We start from the raw sequence: 19,260 nt of genomic DNA, 5'->3' as shown, positions 1-19,260 counted from the left end.
GGCTTTACAGACCACATCTGGCCCTTTGGCTGATCCTATCCAATCTGTGACTTCAGTGGCACCAGTGGCAGGGGACAGGTGGTGTTGGCAAGAGCAGGTTGGCGGCAGCTGAAGGATAGAATGGGCAGGAGGCAGGGCATCAGCAGGGAACATTGGTCGGGAGCAGGGCTGTGACAGAGAGGGGGGTCCTGGCAGCAGCAGCAGTTTAAGATTTTTTGTTCCCTTTTGGGCTGGTTGATTGTCTCTTTTGCATAGTCTATATATGTTGTTAATATCTATGTGTCTATTGATGGCTAATTTGTCAGACTGCAAGCTTCTAGAAATTCTCTTGCACTTTTGGACTTGGCCTAGTCTAGGATTGTCCCAATTTTCCCAATTAAAACGATGGTTAAATCTGTTTATATCTTGTGAAATTAAAGAATTTTCATCATGTCTTCTGATTGCTAGTTGATGTTTGTAGATGTTTTCTACCAGTTTTCTGCCTGTTTGTCCTACACAGTGGTTGTCCTACACAGATCTTACATTGTGTGTTGTAGATGATAACATGCTTTTCTTCTGGGAAAATACACTTCTCCTTATACATTTGGAGCATAAATGGATTGAAAGCTTAGATATAGAATAAGAATTTATTCTATTTAATTTTTCATCTGTACCTACAGTATACACTTCATTATTAATTCTGAGATGGAGGAATACTTTTACAGAGGATTTCTACATCTCTAATATTTGAGTGATCATATATTTGTATAAAATATTATTCCAATATCAATGCTAAAAATAAAAAAAAGTATTAGACAATTAATTTCCAACTCTTCTTTTTACCACAAATAGCTTTAAAATGGCCTTTCTTGACTTAATTTTTATCTCTTTGAAATGTAGCATCTGCCAATTTGACCTTAAAGGACCAAAATCTACAGCTGCCATTATTTAGGTTTTTAATCTCTTTATTATGAGGAATTATTACATTACAGCTGATGCTTTCAAAACTGATGCAATAATAGAAAATAACACCATGAATAGCAGCAACTATCGTTAGCTTTCCTATCCCCCACTTTGAAAATAAATTTGCTTTTGTTATTGAAAAACTTTAAAATATTGGTTGAATTTATATTGGTGTGCAGGAACGGAAAGTTAGTCGGCAATAGTTAAAAAAGTGACTTGCTGTATTAAGTTTCCATTTAAATGCCATCAAAGTTTCCAGAATTAGACCATCTTTTAAAAGACCAATAGAAGTTGAACCAACATAGTAGCTTTCTTCTATTTATATGAAAAATATTATACTGTAATGGCTATATTACATAGCAATGGCTTCAAAGCTAAAATTGATTCACAGATAGATAATAGCTTTTCCTCATCATAAGAATTTAGTAAAGGTTCAAATACTTCTTAAACCAATTCGTGAAGTAGTAAGGCAAAATGGCATTACAGCTACTTTATATTAATAAATTATAGAGGAAGGGTGACATTAAATGTTTACTAGAGCTGGAACTACACTATATAGATAAATAGTAAAAGCACAGCCAAAATATCCTCACCTGCCCCCATTTTTTTTCAAAGTCATATACCCTAGCTGCTATATATGACTTTCAGGGGATACTTTTATAGTATATTTAAATTAAAACTAAGAACATCAGATAAATGGATGCGAGCCAGTTTCCACCATTTTATAGTTGTGGGGTGACTTTTAATCAAATATTGACTGTTTTTAAATAAATCAAAGCAATACAGTACCACAAGGAGAGCTAGTACATTTTATACTAAAAATATAAAATAGCAGACTGGTAATGTATTGATTTGCCTTCTCCAAATGCTCTTTGATCAATCCAGATATTTCCAAAAGAAGTAGTTGTGTTTGTAATTTGTGCACTGCACTCAACAAACTAATTGAGCAGTAACTGACTAGATCAAACCTATTTCCTCTTTTATGCATGGGAACTATTATAATCACCTCCAATCCTTGGAAGACAAAATGTTCCTAATAAGAGGCACTCACAAAATGGCATTATTTTTCTTTTTCAACAGTTGAGGGTGGGGGAGTAGGTCAAACCTGTAGCTTTCCCATTTTAAAAATAACCCAATCAGATTATGAATTCCAGAAAATGATACAAGAGTCAGCTTGGAAGTCTATGATTTACAGAAATAAGAATGATGTTATGGGGAGAGATTACCATATACCTCTTATTATCTGTTGTTACTTTGTTATCGAGCAAAGTATTCCTTGATATATGGAGCTTGTAATGGTAAGTTAATAGTCAGCATAGGTAGCCCTCCTGAAGTTCTGACCCTCTACTTATGAACAAGTTGGGCTAGAATCTTGGTCATTGAGTGAAGAGGTTGTTAAGTGTGATGATGTATGATTGCTTTATTTAACAAATACAATTCCAGATCTCCCAGTTATGGTTATTAAGTGACTGTGGGGTCATTCAATGGAGTACAGGAGAGAGGGCCAGGTTTGCTAAATATGGTGAGGTGTGAAGAGACCCAGGCCTCCCACCAAAAATGGCCCTCTTCCATTCCACTGATTATGAGGATGTTGGTATTCACGAATATTTCCCCCTCAGGAATGGCAGAAACAATGGCATTTGCTAAAATAGTAGCAAATACCAACATTCTGAAAGTCTCAGAATGCTGCTGCTTGATAGCATTTTCAACAGATTTGAGATCAATTCCTCTAGTGCATGGCAGGGGAAGGAAAATACTTTGATGCACTGGGGGAATGGAGGACAAATTCAATGCCTCCTCCACTTGCAACTTTCCCTGCAAGACTTCCCCATTGAGTTACTGAGGAAGCCAGCAGAGAAGATTGCAAATTATGATCACATGATCACAGGACACTTGGCAACCAGCCATAAATCCAAACAGATTGCCAAGTGCCTGAAATGTGGCCATGTGATGGGAGGAGGTATGCTGGTATGATATTATATGATGCCAAAAGTTCTTTATGGACTGTAAAGCACCATTTTGAAGCTGTTGTGACTGCGATTGTTAAATGACCAGAAGTAAGTTGAGGACAACTTGCATAGTATTTTTTTTAGGGTCTTAAATAGATAATCCCAATAATTGCAGATCCTTCATGTTTCTCCTTTATATTAGAACATTATTTTTAATTGTAACTATTTCTGCTTCTATAAAAATAACTTGCATTTGATCAATCTCTTAAACATAGGAGAGTAGTAGGGTGAAGTAAGAAGCAACACTACCAATGTCCATGCAAGCAACACCCCAGGATGTAATGTATGTATATGTTTTAAAAATAAGATCTCTCATGAGATGTCTCCCTCTCCCATCCAGTGACCAGCAATCAAGAAAGGACTGTTAATGCCACAGCAATAGTATATAATCATGGTTCAGTCAGGCAGAAACTGTTTTTTAATCCTGTCACTTTGTAGAATTTGTTGAACATTCATATTTCTTAGTTCTTCTAATTTTACAAAAATTATGCCTTCTGTTAACTTCTTACCCAGATGCTTGTTGTTTACCTTTTGTTGTTTACCTTTTGATTTGTGTCCATAAAAGAGCAATGTGCCTCAACTTAAGTGGAGAATTCTGCCAAATATGAAGAAACTACTATTCCACTATAGTTTTAGGCTGCCCTATTTTATCCAAGTTCAACATTGGAGCCAATAAGAATCCCAGTGAATGGTGTTCTATTTATTCCTAACATAATTAGCATTTTGTATGTGGTAGGTCAATACAATAATGTTTCACACATTTTTCACATTTAGGCTTCATCCTTTATTAGGTAGTGAGTAAGAGACATTGAAAGGATTGTTGCTTACAGAGCTGAGGTCAAGGAAAGACTTTTATGTAAGAGATTCGTGTTTGCATATAGCACTGTGATGACAAAAAAAAAATCAAACAACATAAAAGAGTATACAGCAGATAAGAAAAGTAGGAATGACTATTCTGAGCAAAACTTTATCTGTGCCATTCTTATTGTGCCTCCATAAACACCACAGGCAAAAGTACTATAAATCTGTTTATTTTAGTTATATTTTTAATAAGAAAAGGCATGTCCTAGGCCATTTGCATGATTCCCAGTCATCAGTTTGCATATTATTTCATGTAAGAAAAATCATTTCTGAGTCTCTCTAGTCATGCTATGGCTTTGTTCTATGAAAAAAATTTATGGCCACAAACAAAGGCTCTGTGGGTTTAGAAAACCTTTATATAGCTTAGCGTGAAAAAAATTGACATATATAGACATGCCAGCAGTTGTTATCCTTATTGCACCAAAAAAGTTGAAATAAATTATTGGAATACATCCTAAAATGGTCATGGGGTACCATCCCAACAATTTTTATAAAGAAAACATTTCTATAATTACTATACACAATCACCATACACATTAGTGGTATCTCCTGTTCCATATTCCTAATATCACTTGGAAAGTATCTGGAGATATATGGTAACCATTTTTGTGGTGAGCATTTCTATACATTAAGAATAAATTCAATTTTAGATTCAGATGAATCTTCGAGGCCATTCTCTAATGGGAAATTTTCCAAATGACTTCACTTTTAACTAGCCATAATGAAAACTGAAAAACTGACATGACTAGAAGCTTGGAGAAGGTTGTGGTAAGGTCTTATTTTAATGGTTTAATTTAAGCTGATAGACATATGATTATTTGACTGCAATCACTAGCTGGAAGCAAAAATTTAAGAATGTTGGTATCAGTTAATTAAATGAAGTGGTTTGTAAAAGTTTTGCAGTCCAAATCTAGTTACACTAATTGCAATCTTCCTCCGAATGTTGAATACTTTCATTTCCCATTGGACCTGGCCAATATGGCAATGAGATTCAATGAGAGACACAATTCAACATCTTGAAGTTTACATATTTCCTGTCTCTTTGTGAATTAATGTGGTCAGAGGCAGGTATGTGTATTCACATTCATAGATTTTTTTTCTTATAGATTTATTTCCAAAAATGAATTTCACTGTTAACATTCCATAAATCTGATCACTGGCTAATTCAGCAACCTGGAAAATGAATTTTTAAATATGTTACACTTATTATTATAATCTTGAACAACTAATGAAAGAAAATAAAAACCAAAAAAACAGATATCCTTGACTTCATATTCTATATGTGGTATAAGACTGATAAACTTAACTTCAAGGCACAAACAGTTGCAAATAATATAAGTGAAATATTTATAAATAAATCAATTGGAGCTCTCTTGGAAAATAAGAATTTAACAAATCTGAGTCTGTTTGAACTTTGGAGGCACATAGTTGGATTGGATAGAGAATTTCAGCCATAGAAATTTGCTCATGGAATAATCTGTACTCTTATCTCCTTCTTTCTCCTGCAGTCTTTCAATTTACAAAAATCTGCTCCAGAGCATTGGGAGATCCTTTATAACAATATAACAGATGGTTTCCATGCTCTACTAAGAATGGAAGAAATCCTTCTGCAAATGCTTCTACCACTACTGGGACCACTTTGGCCTTTACTTTCCACATTTTCCCTAGACCCTGGTACTTTTCCAGTTTCTCATACTCCTTCTTTCTAATGTTGCTGTCAGTTGGCAGCAACATCTATCATCACTGTTGGCTTCTGGTCTTTGTCTACTACCAAGATATCTGGTTGATTGGCCAGTACCTGCCCATCTGAATTTGGAAATGCCACAGGATCTTAGACCTTTTACTTTTCACAACCCTCAGTGGAATCTTCCACCTAGACTTAGAAGAGTCTATATACACATCCACATCCACACATTTATATGGATACGCGTGCGTGTGAGCAGACACACACACTCACACCAACTTTTCTAAAATCAATCATCAAATACTAATTAGCAGTGTTGAGTTTCTGATTTGGAAAGAAAAATTAAAGCTATATAAGTGATATTGGTCAACAACTCTTCAGCAAACTGAATAGAACTAATATGCAGTAATGTATTAGGGAATAAGCTTGGGAGACAGTGGGAAGAGCAGCAGCCTAGACACTGTTCCTATAAACAAAATATGATTTGGAAGGATGGATGAGAGTAATGAAAACATCTTAGAAAGGACTCTGTAGTTTTAGAAGACTAAAGTAAGGGAAGGTAAAGATCTTTTCAAACTTCCAAAATTTGGTTACTATAATTTTACAACAAGGGTAATATTAAGTAGTGCTACTCTTGATTGCTGCTTCTTTTCTGCGCTACTTCAATGGGATGACATGTGGTGTAGTGATTAATAGGCTACCATTGGCGTAGACATCAGTTTAGAAGCTTTAGAGTACTTACTTCCTTTTTGTCCTTAATCAACATCAGGACTGCAACTTTAATGCTCTTGTTATATATCATGCACCAATATGCGCCATTCTACTAACTACAGTGAATGTAATGCAAAACAAGATGACTCTGCCAACTGAGTGGGACAAGTGCTAAAAACACTACAACCCAGGAGTTTGAATAAGTAGCTTCATGATTCCAGAAACAGACACAGCCATTTGAAAGAGTGGCAGACTGATACGAGGAGAGTGCTCCTCCTTATCTATTTTTCTTTTAAAGCTGAAGTGCTGTCTGGCTTAGTGTACTAAATGGGGTGTTTGTGTATGCTAACAATAATAGAAAATAAAAATAATAACTATTGATACTATACAACATAGGAATGTGCAAATTTATGGAGGTTGCTTTAATATAACTAGTATTTCATGAATAATCTTTAAGCTTCCACACTCCACTCAGCTTAAAATGTGGTCTATTTGCTAAAACCTACTTGTGAGCATCATAGCTGTATAGCAGAATGGCTGCTTCTGAATGAGAATTTAATTTCTTCAAGACAATATCAGCAGAAATATCAAAGATTCAGAATAGATACATTTCTTTCCCATCCCCTCTGCTATTTCTCGCCAACTGTTTCATAACCCTTTTCTAAAAATGAATGGCTCAATTTAATTATTTTATATAGTTTTCTCTGCATAAATTATTCTGAATTCTAACATATATACAATATAGCTCTATAGATTTCCAATATTTCATTTTTTAATGCCTCACAGTGAATGTACAGCCTTAAGGTTGCAATCCCATATCAACAAGAGTTTCCTTTCAGTAGGTCTGTAAAATGGCATAAAGGCTAAAAGGTTATGATACAAAAGACAGATACAAAATTTCTGGTCCATGGGTTGCATCTGTCCATATAGTATGGCTTTCTGATAAAATATAACTTAGATTTATATTAGATCCCAAACAGTAGCAATGTATTTTATTATTACCACAACCTCTACATGTGGCATAAACAAACCGCTTCACAAATCTGCTCTGTGTTCCTTTTGTTTGTTCTATAACCAATGCTGTATCTATTCATTTTCTAATCACTGTTTTTAACCACAATCTGCTGAAATATATAACTTTTGTTATGAGATTATCCATTTTACGGTCTTAATTTGATTTTAGATGCATTTCCTTTTTCCATAAAATATTTCAAAATATTATTTTCCTTTGGCAAACCTGAAATTCCAGAAAGTAAGGGAGTAAGGGAGACATGACATTTCAGTAATATGAAAACCAACTGCTACCATTGAGATTTGACTGAAGGAAAAGGAAATCTGTGGCCTATTTTCATGAGAACATTAGAAGTACAGGTGATCAGATCACTATTGGGCTATTTAAGATAATTGCAGTGTTGATACAGATGCCTTTGCCAGGTTACATCACTTGTTATGGACCCTGATTCCTTCACCTCCTGGACTATAGACTAAGATCAATTTCTCCTGCCTGTATTTTGATTGATTGCTACAGATAACACAGATGCCACAGTAGGTCTCCCAATCATAATCAGGTTGAGCACACAAGAACATGTATGTATAGTGGAACTTTTTCTTCTGTCCTGAACAATCAGCACCCAATTTATTTAACATTACATGTACATTTAAAGCACAGGGAAATGTTAAATGCCACTTGTGATGAAGCAAAGAGGCAAGATGGATAGGCAGACCTTCAGAAAGAAATATCCAACTAAGGGCTTTCAAGATTAGAGTTTCACTGAAATGGTGATATAACTAATTGGAAAGTCTTGCATTTGGGAGAGAAGCCAATATTGCAATCCTATCTGAACACATCTGCTGTAAATTAAATTTCTTTTGAGTCATGCTTGACTCCTAACAACTACATAGCTGGGTTTACCATTTTGGCTTACTTGGCAACAAAGCAGAAGTGGGTTGCCATTCCCTTCTTAATTTGCTTGTCAACTCTGTTGTACATTCTGCAGTGTTTATAGGGTGTATCCTAGGGGAAATTTTGTGCAGGGTGACTGCCAAAGCTTCTTCCTAGGCTCACAAATATTGTGGCAACTTGCCAAAGAAGGAAGATGTCAACTATGTCTTCTCAGTTTATGAACATTTCTGTATTGTATCCATTTTTATCAGATAAATACCCAGGAAATGCTGACTTGGCAGGAGCAGTGGTTATGCGTACTGGTATTCACAGTACTTCTATTCCTTTCCCCTTTCATTCTAAGAATTAAGTATTTTATGTACATTGAAATCAGTTAATGCCCTTTAAACAGTTCTGACTAGTTGTTCATAAACAATAAAGTTACTGTAGGTGGGATCTGTGCCAAAAAGCACAATCAAAATTGCTTCAATACTAGTATGTGTGTGTATATGTGTATTTATATACATACACATAGATTTTTTTTCTACATATATGAATATTTATTCATTTTACATACACACAAACACACACACACAAAATCAACCAATGTTGCAGGATAATTTGTAAGATTCTCATTGGTAGAATATGCAGCCAATTTCCTTTCTTTAAAATTGATTAAGATCTCTATTAAAAGTCATGTATTTGTGTGTGTGTGTGTGTTTGTGTGTGTGTGTGTGTGTGTGTATACACACACACACACAGAGATACACAATAAATTTTAACACTGCATAGTCATTGTCCTTGTTTTGCTTTTTTCTGAAAAATTATTGCAGTACACTTAATTCATTGATGGAATTCAATATGGAGCAAACAGGACAGGTGTGTGAGTCGTCCGTATAGGTCCAGGGGCGGGTCGAAGAAGTGATGGAGGAAGTGCAGAAGTCTGAAAAAGAGTAGCTGGTGGGGCTGTTCGAAGACTGAAAGGGGAATTTACAGCCACAGCAGCAGCTGCTGCTGCAGCTGCCAGTGGGTTGGGGAGTATCCGTGGAGCTACTGGTTTTGCAGCTTCTTTTGAAAATACAAGTTTGACCTGAAAGGGGAAGGAAAACAACAAAGAATGTTATTTGTTCAAATCACAAACACTGAAGATGAATCTGTATGCAAAATATCTAACATACTTGATGATATTGCAAATGGAAAGGCAAATCAAAGATTTTAAAGGAAAATAAAATAGTTTAAAAAATGAAAATGAGTAAATAATAACAACAGAAAAGAGGCATACATATACATTTTATTATACATATACATACATACATACATACATACATACATACATATATATATATATATATATATGTAGGTCTTTGGTTATTCGGGTTTTCTCCCACGTAAAATTGGAAGTGTCTTGGCGATGTTTCGACGAAGTCTCATTTGTCATCTTCAGGCTTCAGCTTCATGCTGAAGAAGCATATATATAGAAGCAAATATATATATATTTGTTTTCTGAGGTTTTCACGGGTGTTTGTATATAGGTCTTTGGTTGTTCGGGTTTTCTCCCGTGTAAAATTGGAAGTGTCTTGGCGACGTTTCGACGAAGTCTCATTCGTCATCTTCAGGCTTCAGCTTCGTGCTTCTGGGAGCAATGTGTGATCAGCTGCGATCACACATTGCTCCCAGAAGCACTGAAGCCTGAAGATGACGAATGAGACTTCGTCAAACATCGCCAAGACACTTCCAATATATATATATATATATATATATATAAGTCTTGGCATATTCAGGTCTTTTTTTTTATTTAATTTTGTCACAACAGTATACACAAACATTGTCATAAGTAAAAAAAACATATCATGAAGAATATATATATATATATATATATATATATATATATATATATATATATATATATATATATATATATATATATATATATATATATATGTCTTTGGTTATTCGGGTTTGCTCCCAGAAGCACGAAGCTGAAGCCTGAAGATGACGAATGAGACTTCGTCGAAACGTCGCCAAGACACTTCCAATTTCTTATGCACGCCCCTTATAGTCCTCTTAGGAATGGGGTGAGGTCAATAGTAGACAGTTTTTGGTTGAAGATTTTGGGATTTTGAGTAGAGACTATGGAGTCAGGTAATGAGTTCTAAGCATTAACAACTCTGCTGCAGAAGTCATATTTTCTGCAATCAAGTTTGAAGCGGTTGACATTAAGCTTGAATCTATTTTTTGCTCTTGTAATATTGCGATTGAAGCTGAAGTAGTCATTTACAGGAAGGATATTGCAATAGATGATTTTGTGTGTTAAACACAGGTCATGTTGAAGTCGACGGAGTTGTAAGTTTTCTAATCCCAGGATTTCAAACCTGGTGGTATAAAGTATTTTGTTGTTTTCGGAGGAGTGAAGAAGTCTTCTAGTAAAATATTTCTGGACGCGTTCTATTGTATTTATTTCAGAAATGTGGTGTGGGTTCCAGACTGATGAGCAGTATTCAAGAATAGGTCTGGCAAATGTTTTGTATGCTCTAGTTAGTAGTGTAGAGTTTTTGGAAAAGAAGCTGTGTAAAATTAGGTTTACTATTTTTAGAGCCTTTTTTGCTATGTAGTTGCAGAGGGCTTTGGTACTTAGGTCATTTGATATGAGAACTCCAAGATCTTTGACAGGGTGAGAGTCATCAGTAAGGTAATGACCATCAAGTTTGTACTTGTTGATAGGATTCTTTTTTCCAATATGTAAGACTGAGCATTTGCTGGTAGAGATTTGGAGTTGCCAAGTTTTAGATCAATCGGAAACTAAGTCGAGGTCTTCTTGAAGGGTAGAAGTATTGTTAGTGGTATTAAATAGTTTGACATCGTCAGCAAAGAGAACACAATAACTTGAGATAAGGTCACAGAGATCATTTATGTATAGTATGAAGAGCGTTGTACCAAGAACACTACCTTGGGGAACGCCACTTTTGACAGGAACAGGATTTGATATAGCGTTACCAATTTTGACCACTTGTTGTCTGTTTGACAGGAAGGCGTTTATCCAATTATGAAGAGGTCCCGAAATGCTGTAGGATTTTAGTTTGAGAAGTAGTTTATCATGTACTACTGAATTAAAAGCTTTGCAGAAGTCTATATAGATTGCATCTATTGCTTTACCTTGATCAAGGTTGGTAGTCCATATGTTTTTGCAATGAAGAAGTTGTAAGTTACAAGACAATTTTTTCCTGAAACCAAATTGTTTATTAGAGAAGGTTGTTTGTGTCAAGGTGGAGTGTTATGGATTGGTTTATGATGGATTCCATTACTTTGCATGAGATACGGCATAGAGAGATAGGTCTGTAATTTTCCACTAGGCTTGGATCTCCATTTTTGAAGATAGGGATGACTGTGGCTAGAGACCAGAGTTTTGGAAGGGAACTAGTTTTGAAGGCTTTATTAAAGATTATGCTTAAGGGTTCAGCTATATTAATTGAAAGTTTTTTTAAAAAAGTATGCACATAGTCCATCTGGTCCAATAGATAATGATGGTTTCAGGTTGCGAAGAGCTTTTTCAACATTATCTTCTGTGAAGCCTATATGTGTTAGGTCGTTGTTTTCTTCTGTGATGTTTATATGAATTAAGTCGTTGTTAATATTTTTGGTACGATTGGGGAATGTTGGATATGAGCCATCACTGTTTACAAAGACTGAGCCGAAGAATGTGTTAAAGAGGTTAGCTTTAACTGTTTCGTCCGTACATTCTTTGCCGTTAGGTTGTTTTAGTGGTGGGATGGATCTTGTTTCTTTAAGTTTAATGTTCACAAAATTATAGAAAGCACGATTGGAATTTGTGCGTAGAAGGTCTTCTTCTTGCTTGGTGTGGTAAATGTTACATTCAGTTTTAATTTGGTTGCAAATATTTCTGTAGTGGTTTTTGAAGTTTGCTACATAACACTTTTTGTTTCTTCTCCAGAGGATTTTTTTTTTGGATTGAAGCTTTTTTATTGATATGGTTAATTTGTTTCTTTTTTTGATTTTAGTGGTGATTTGTGGAATGTATAGTTTGATGATTTTATTAATTTCAAGTAGGAATACTTTATAGTAGTCTTCTACAGTGATACAGGTTGAGAATAGATTTTGCCAGTCAAGAAATGAGAGATCATTGTTTATAAGGTCATAGTTGGCTTTTTTAAAATTGTAGTTTGGAGTACTATTGTTGTGATGATTTATGCAAGAGCATATGTTTAGATAAAAGTCTATCATGCAGTGGTCACTGTTGGAAAAGGGTTCTTTTACTTGTAGTCCATAAATTGAGTTCGCATTATTACAAAAGATGAGGTAAAGGCAGTTCATGAGTCTAGTATTGTTAGTTACTAGTTGTTCAAGACCTAGGTTTGTAACTGCGTTGTATAGTGTAGTATGGATTGGTTCAGTTGTACATTCATTTGTTATCCAGTTTATAGAAGGTAAATTTAGGTGTCCCAGAAAGATGAGAGGATATGGGCAAGAGGTAGCCCATGTTAGTAGTGAGGTTAACATATTTTCATGAGCGATGTTGTAGTCAGGGGCTCTGTAGCATAGTATGAATCTGAGTGTGGTGTTGGTGGACAGGTCACATACAATAGTTTCAGGTAGAGAGAGTTTGTGTGCAACTTGAATATTTTTTAAGTTCAGTAATTTTTTGTAAAAAATAGCTACTCCACCACCTTTGCGGTGTTCACGATCTGATCGAAGGACTTGGTATTCTTTATTAGAAATAATAGAGTCATTGAAGGATGAGTTTAGCCATGTTTTGCAAACAAATATGATGTCAAATGTACCATTGTTTAATAAGAGGATAAATTCAGATAATTTGTTTACAATACTTCTTGCATTTATTAATTTATATTTGAGACCTGTAGTATTTAGTGTAGGAGAGGTAAGGGGCGTGCATACCTAGTTTTGATTTGTGGTTGATTGATGGTTTTTTGTAACAGGTGGTGGAATGTAGGTTTTTCCATGTAAGGTTGAGAGTATCTTGGCAACGTTTCGACTAGGTCTTATTCATCATCTTCAGGCTGGTGCTTTCGGCTTCATGCTTTTGTGAGCAAAGCATGGTCAGAGCTGCCGTTTCTCTATAAATACTGGTGGAGAAGTGGGGAGTGCTGCTGTGAGCAGGTTGGTTGGCTGTGTGGTTGCATCTTGATTGGTAGATGGAGTGGGCGTTTGCAGATTGGTCGGCTGTTTCGTAGCATCCTGTATGGGTGTGGTCCTAGTCTTTTGTTCCTGAGCTTTGGTGTTGTGGCCACTGGAGTTCTGTGATGTGATGTCTTGAGCAGATGCCTGTGATGCAGCATCCCGGGTTTTGGATTGGCTCTGAGTCCGAGGTCTTGTCATGTGTTCCTGGTGTGTGTCAGCTTGCTTTGTGTGGGGATCGGAGGGGGGCACAGCAGCCATTGGTGCCAGCATGTCTGGCTTCTGGATGATGGTTGTGTTTCGTCTGTGGGATGGGTTTGGGTTTGAATCTGGTGAGGATGATTGGTGGTGGCATTGTGTGTTATTTATTTATTTATTTATTTATTTATTTATTCGTCGTAACAATATATACAAATATAACATAGAGGATTATATAATATATAAACATATATATGAGGAGAAACAAGGTACTATAAACTCATATATATATAGGGGAAGAAACAATAGGACAGGAACGGTAGGCACGTTTGTGCTCTTATGCACGCCCCTTAGAGTCCTCCTAGCCATGGATAGATTTAGAGTAAAACTTTTGGGGTTATGAGAAGAAACCACAGAGTCAGGTAATGCATTCCAAGCATATATAATTCTGTTACAGAAATCGTGTTTTCTGCAATCTAAACTGGAGCGGTTGACATTGAGTTTAAATCTGTTGGTGGCTCTTGTGATATTGTTATTGAAACTAAAAAAGTCATTGACAGGAAGGACATTACAACGGATGATTTTATGAGCAAAACCCAGGTCCTGTCGAAGGCGACAAAGTTCCAAGTTTTCTAGACCCAGGATATCAAGTCTGGTGGAATAAGGTATTTTATTGGTTTCTGAGGAGTGGAAAACTGTTCTTGTAAAATACCTTTGGACCCACTCAACTGTGTTGATATCAGATATATGGTATGGGTTCCAGACAGGAGAGCAGTAATCAAGAATTGGCCTAGCAAATGTTTTATATGCTCTGGTCAGTAGCGTGGTGTTTTTTGAAAAGAAGCTACGTAGAATTAAGTTAACAACTCTTAGAGCCTTTTTTGCTATATAGTTGCAGTGGGCTTTGGCACTTAGATCGTTAGATATAAAACTCCAAGGTCTTTGACAGGATGGGGGTCATCTGTGAGGTAATGTCCATCAAGCATGTACTTTGTGATTGGGTTCTTTCTTCCAATATGCAGGACTGAGCATTTACTGGTTGAGATTTGTAGTTGCCAAATTTTAGACCAAGCAGTTAGATGATCAAGGTCCTTTTGAATTGTGGATGTATTGTCAGTGGTGTTGAAAAGTTTGACATCATCAGCAAAGAGAACACAGTTACTTGAGATATGATCACAAAGATCATTTATGTATATTATAAAGAGAGTTGGTCCAAGAACGCTACCTTGAGGAACACCACTCTTGACAGGAACAGGATTTGATAGACCATTACCAATTTTAACTATTTGTTGTCTGTTTGACAGAAAAGCAGATATCCAGTTGTGTAAGGGTCCTGAAATGCCATAGGATTTTAATTTTAGGAGAAGTTTATCATGTACTACTGAGTCAAAAGCTTTACAGAAGTCTATGTATATTGCATCTATTGATTTACCTAGATCAAGATTTGTAGTCCATAGGTTTTTACAGTGGAGAAGTTTTAAATTGCATGATAATTTTTTTCTGAAGCCAAATTGTTTATTTGAGAGAAGGTTATGTATTTCTAAGTGCAAGGTAATGGATTGGTTGATGATGGATTCCATTACTTTGCAGGTGACGCAGCAAAGGGAGATTTGTCTATAATTATCAGCTAAGCTGGGGTCGCCTTTTTTGAAAACTGGAATGACTGTGGCTAGTGACCAGAGATTGGGAAGGGAACTGGTTGCGAAAGTTTTATTGAAGATTATACTTAGGGGTTCTGCTAAATTACTAGAGAGTTTTTTTAAGAAGTAAGCACAAAGTCCATCAGGTCCAATGGATAGAGATGGTTTCAAGTTACAAAGAGCTTTACCAACATTTTCTTTGGTAAAATCTATATTTGTTAAGTCGTCATACTCATTGCTTGTACGATTTGGGAATGTGGGATATGTACCATCACTGCTTGTTGTTGACAAAATTATAGAAGGCACGACTGGAATTAGTGCGCAGAAGATCCTCTTCTTGCTTGGTGTGGTAATTTGTGCATTCAGTTTTTATTTGGTTGCATATAGTTCTGTAGCAATTTTTAAAATTTGCTACATAGCCCTGTTTGTTTCTTTTCCAGAGGGATTTTGAATTGAAGCTTTTTTATTGATATGGGTAGTTTGCTTTTCCTGATCTTGGTAGTAGTTTGTGGTATGTATAGTTTGATGACTCTGTTGATTTCGAGTAGGAAAACTCTATAGTGGTCTTCAGAAGTTAAACAGGTTGAGAACAGATTAAGCCAGTCCAGAAATGAAAGATCATTGTTTGTAATCATAATTGGCTTTTTTGAAGTTGTAGATGGGAATGCTATTGATAGTCGGTTTAAGTGACGACGTATATTAAGTTGGAAGTCAATCATGCAATGATCGCTGTTGAAAAAGTGTTCTCTTCTTTGTAGTCCATAAATGGTATTGGTGTTGTTGCAGAAGATGAGGTCAAGGCAGTTGTTTAGTCTTGTACTGTTAGTTACAAGTTGTTCAAGACCTAGGTTTGTAACAGTGTTGTATATTGTAGTATGGATTGGATCAGTTGTACATTCATTTGTTATCCAGTTGATGAGAGATAAATTTAGGTCACCCAGGAAGATGAGTGGATATGGGCAAGAGGCAGCCCATGTTAGTAGTGAGATTAAAATATTAGCATGAGTAATGTCGTAGTCAGGGGCTCTGTAGCATAGAATGAATCGAAGTGTGGTATTAGATGATAGGTCATATACAATAGTTTCAGGAAGAGAAAGTTTGTGTGCAACTTGAATGTTTTTTAGATTCAGTGACTTTTTATAGAAAATAGCCACTCCACCACCTCTTCGGTTTTCACGATCTGAACGGTGAACTTGATATTCTTTGTTTAAAATGATAGAGTCAGGGATGGATGAGATTAGCCATGTTTCACAAATAAATATAATATCAAATGTACCACTGTTTAGCAGGAGGATAAATTTAGGTAATTTGTTAAGAATACTTCTTGCATTCATCAATTTACATTTAAAATCTGTAGAGAGAGGTGGTAAAGGGGCGTGCATACCTAGTTTTGAATGTTAGTTGGTTGAGGGATATGTATAACTGGTGGTTGTATAGGAGGTTGGATGGGTGGATGGATATTTTGGGTGGTGAGTGTTTGGATGTTGGGTACTTGATTGTTTGTTGATATGGTTGGTTGGATGGATGGTTGAAAGGTTGGTTGGATGGTTGGTTGGAAGGTTGGTTGGATGGATGTTCGGATGGCTGGTTGAATGGTTTGTTGAATGGCTGATTGGATGACAGTTTCGATGGATGGTTGGCTGATGGGTACTTGATTGATCATTGGGATGGCTGATTGGATGTTTTGGGTGATGGGGGGTTTGGTGGTGAGTTTTTGATTGTAAGATTTATTTTTTATGCAATTGGCACAGTAATCAATATATAGGTTTGATTCACCATTGTCTTGTCTTCGTTTGAGTTCAGTGTGGAGTTCACGAGAACGTATCCATTGCAAGAAAGATAGATCGGGGCGTGATCTAAGTTTACTGTAGGCAGGGTTTGTTTTAGCAATTGAGTTGATGGTATATATGAACTTACGTTTGCTGTTCTCGTTTATGCAGATGACTCTGCGGAATCTTGGTGCTAATGATCCGTCACTGTTTTTACATTCTGGTCCATCTCTGGAGACTGCAATTATTTCATTTGGGGAGATGGATGATGAATTATAATTTCCAATTATGTTGTGAATTTTGGTGATATCGGGTTCGTTTGTGTTTTCTAGACCAAATAATATTGCATTATTTATTTTTTGACTTCTCTCCAAGGCATAATTAGTTGGTCAGTAGTTATTTGTTGTTTAGGTTATTAGTTATTTGTTATCCTGGGTCCGGTGTCAATTTTTGTAGCTGGGACTTGTTTGTTGACTAAGGCTAGTTTCCAGATGTCTAGTAGGCAGGAGGTGTCGTCCTGTTTGTTCATGTTGTGGGGGTGTTTCTCTATTTCGATGGCTTCCATAATTATTCTCTTGTTATAGTGTTCAGTTTTGAAGATTAATTTGGTTCCTTCAAAATCAATTTCCTGTCCTGTGATTTTAAAGTGTTGGAAAAGGGAGGAGGTTTTTTCTTCTTTTCTGACTGCATTCTTGTGTTCTGCGATGCATGCACCAAGACAAATTCCTTGTGTGTCCAATCACACTTGGCCAATAAAAATTCTATTCTATTCTATTCTATTCTATTCTATTCTATTCTATTCTATTCTATTCTATTCTATTCTATTCTCCTATTAGTTTTTCCAATGTTGTCAAGATACTCTCAACCTTACACGGGAAAAGACCCGAATATGCCAAGACCTACATACCTATGCCCATGAAAAACTATGAATACACACACACACACACACACACACACACACACACACACACACATATATAAATTAACTTTTTCACATCTATTAGGGGCATGTGGAATTTCAGAAGGGATTGGTTCAATGAAACTTTCAGTGAAGCCAGTTTAGTCACCAGGCTAGAAATCAGGAGACTGTAAATTCTAGTCCTGCCCTAGGGATGAAAGCTTAGTTGGGTGATCTTGGGTCAGTCACTTCCTCTAAGCCCAACCCACTTCATAGACTTTTTGTTGTGGGTAAAATAGGAAGGAAATATATATTCATCACAATGGATTATTTACAAAAATAATAAAGGCGGGATAAAAATAGATTCTATCTATCTATCTATCTATCTATCTATCTATCTATCCATCCATCCATCCATCCATCCATCCATCCATCCATCCATCCATCTTATCCCCTGAGCCTGTCCTCATGGAGGAGGATGACTCTGAGAGTGATGGGGAGGAACCAACAAGGCCTCCCTCTCCAAGACCCTCCTCTCTGGCACCGCCCCAGGTTCCAGCTGCAGGCCAGGAGGAGGAGCTGACAAGGCCTCCCTCTCCCGGATCCTCCTCCTCCCTGGCAATGCCTCAGGTTCCAGCTGCAGAAGATCAATCTTGGATTGACCCAAGGCAGTGACAAAAAGATAAGTGTGCACGGCAAAGGAAGAGATGTGGCAGGCCCAGAGATTGCTGAGTCACTGAGCCACACCCCACAGGGGATAAAAGTGGGTGGAGTTGCCATCTGGCCCTTGTGACAGACAAAAAGCTACCAAGTGTGAACTGCAGATCGGTCGTTTGGGAGTTAAAAGGCCTGGACTGTGCAAAGGATTTTTCTGTGAGTTCTTGGCAACGGATTTTGGACATGTAGGCTTCTGTCTCCGTAAGAGATAAGGAACTTGGAACTTGGTAGGCCTTTGCACTGTCGCTGCCATCCACTTGTTGTGTCTTGCCCGCTCTCACTGCAGCCGGGGTCTGCTTATCTGCTTCTGAACGCTGAAGAATGTCCTCCCGGCCCCAGCCCTGGCTCCATGCCCAGACAGGCTGAGGAGGGGGCATCTCCCAGCCCCAGCCCTGGCTCCATGCCCAAGCAGGCTGCAGAGGAGGGAGCACCCCCCGGACCCAGCCCTGGCTCCATGCCCAGGCAAACGGAGCAGCTAGACCCCTCCCCCTCCTCCACAGCATGTGAGCCTGAGGAAAGTTTATTTTCAACAGCTGCTGATTGGAGTGACCCTCGCATCAGAAGACTGGATAGGCGGAGGCAACAGAAGGAAGGGAGGGGCAGGCCTTAATGAGTGCTGAGTCATGGAGCCACACCCCATGGCCTATATAAAGGATCTGCTTTCTGGCAGTCTCTGAGTCAGGCAAAGTCGAACTTATCTTGCTGAAGTCACTTTCTGGTCTCCTGCCTGCTCTGAGGACTTTGCTAGGACTTTGGGCAGAGCTGCAGAGGCAAGCCTGATTCGGATTTCCCTGACCT

General features: G+C 37.1%; 1 protein-coding gene across 6 annotated transcripts in view; it reads right to left on the bottom strand.

The window, feature by feature from the left end:
• Positions 1 to 3,697: 3,697 nt before the first annotated feature.
• The window catches only part of ZNF385D (zinc finger protein 385D), a 252,810-nt gene continuing 237,247 nt past the window's right edge, over positions 3,698 to 19,260 (bottom strand). For all 6 annotated transcript variants that reach the window (XM_058181908.1, XM_058181903.1, XM_058181905.1 and 3 more), the window contains one exon: positions 3,698 to 9,179. In XM_058181908.1, coding sequence (XP_058037891.1) covers positions 8,946 to 9,179 — 234 coding nt within the window. In that variant the 3' untranslated portion in view covers positions 3,698 to 8,945. The remainder of the gene's footprint in view (positions 9,180 to 19,260) is intronic.

The sequence above is a fragment of the Ahaetulla prasina genome, chromosome 4 (genome assembly GCF_028640845.1).
Source record: "Ahaetulla prasina isolate Xishuangbanna chromosome 4, ASM2864084v1, whole genome shotgun sequence".
Lineage (NCBI taxonomy): Eukaryota > Metazoa > Chordata > Lepidosauria > Squamata > Colubridae > Ahaetulla > Ahaetulla prasina.
Note: the sequence above shows the minus strand (reverse complement) of the source record. Positions and strands in the feature narration are given on the sequence as shown.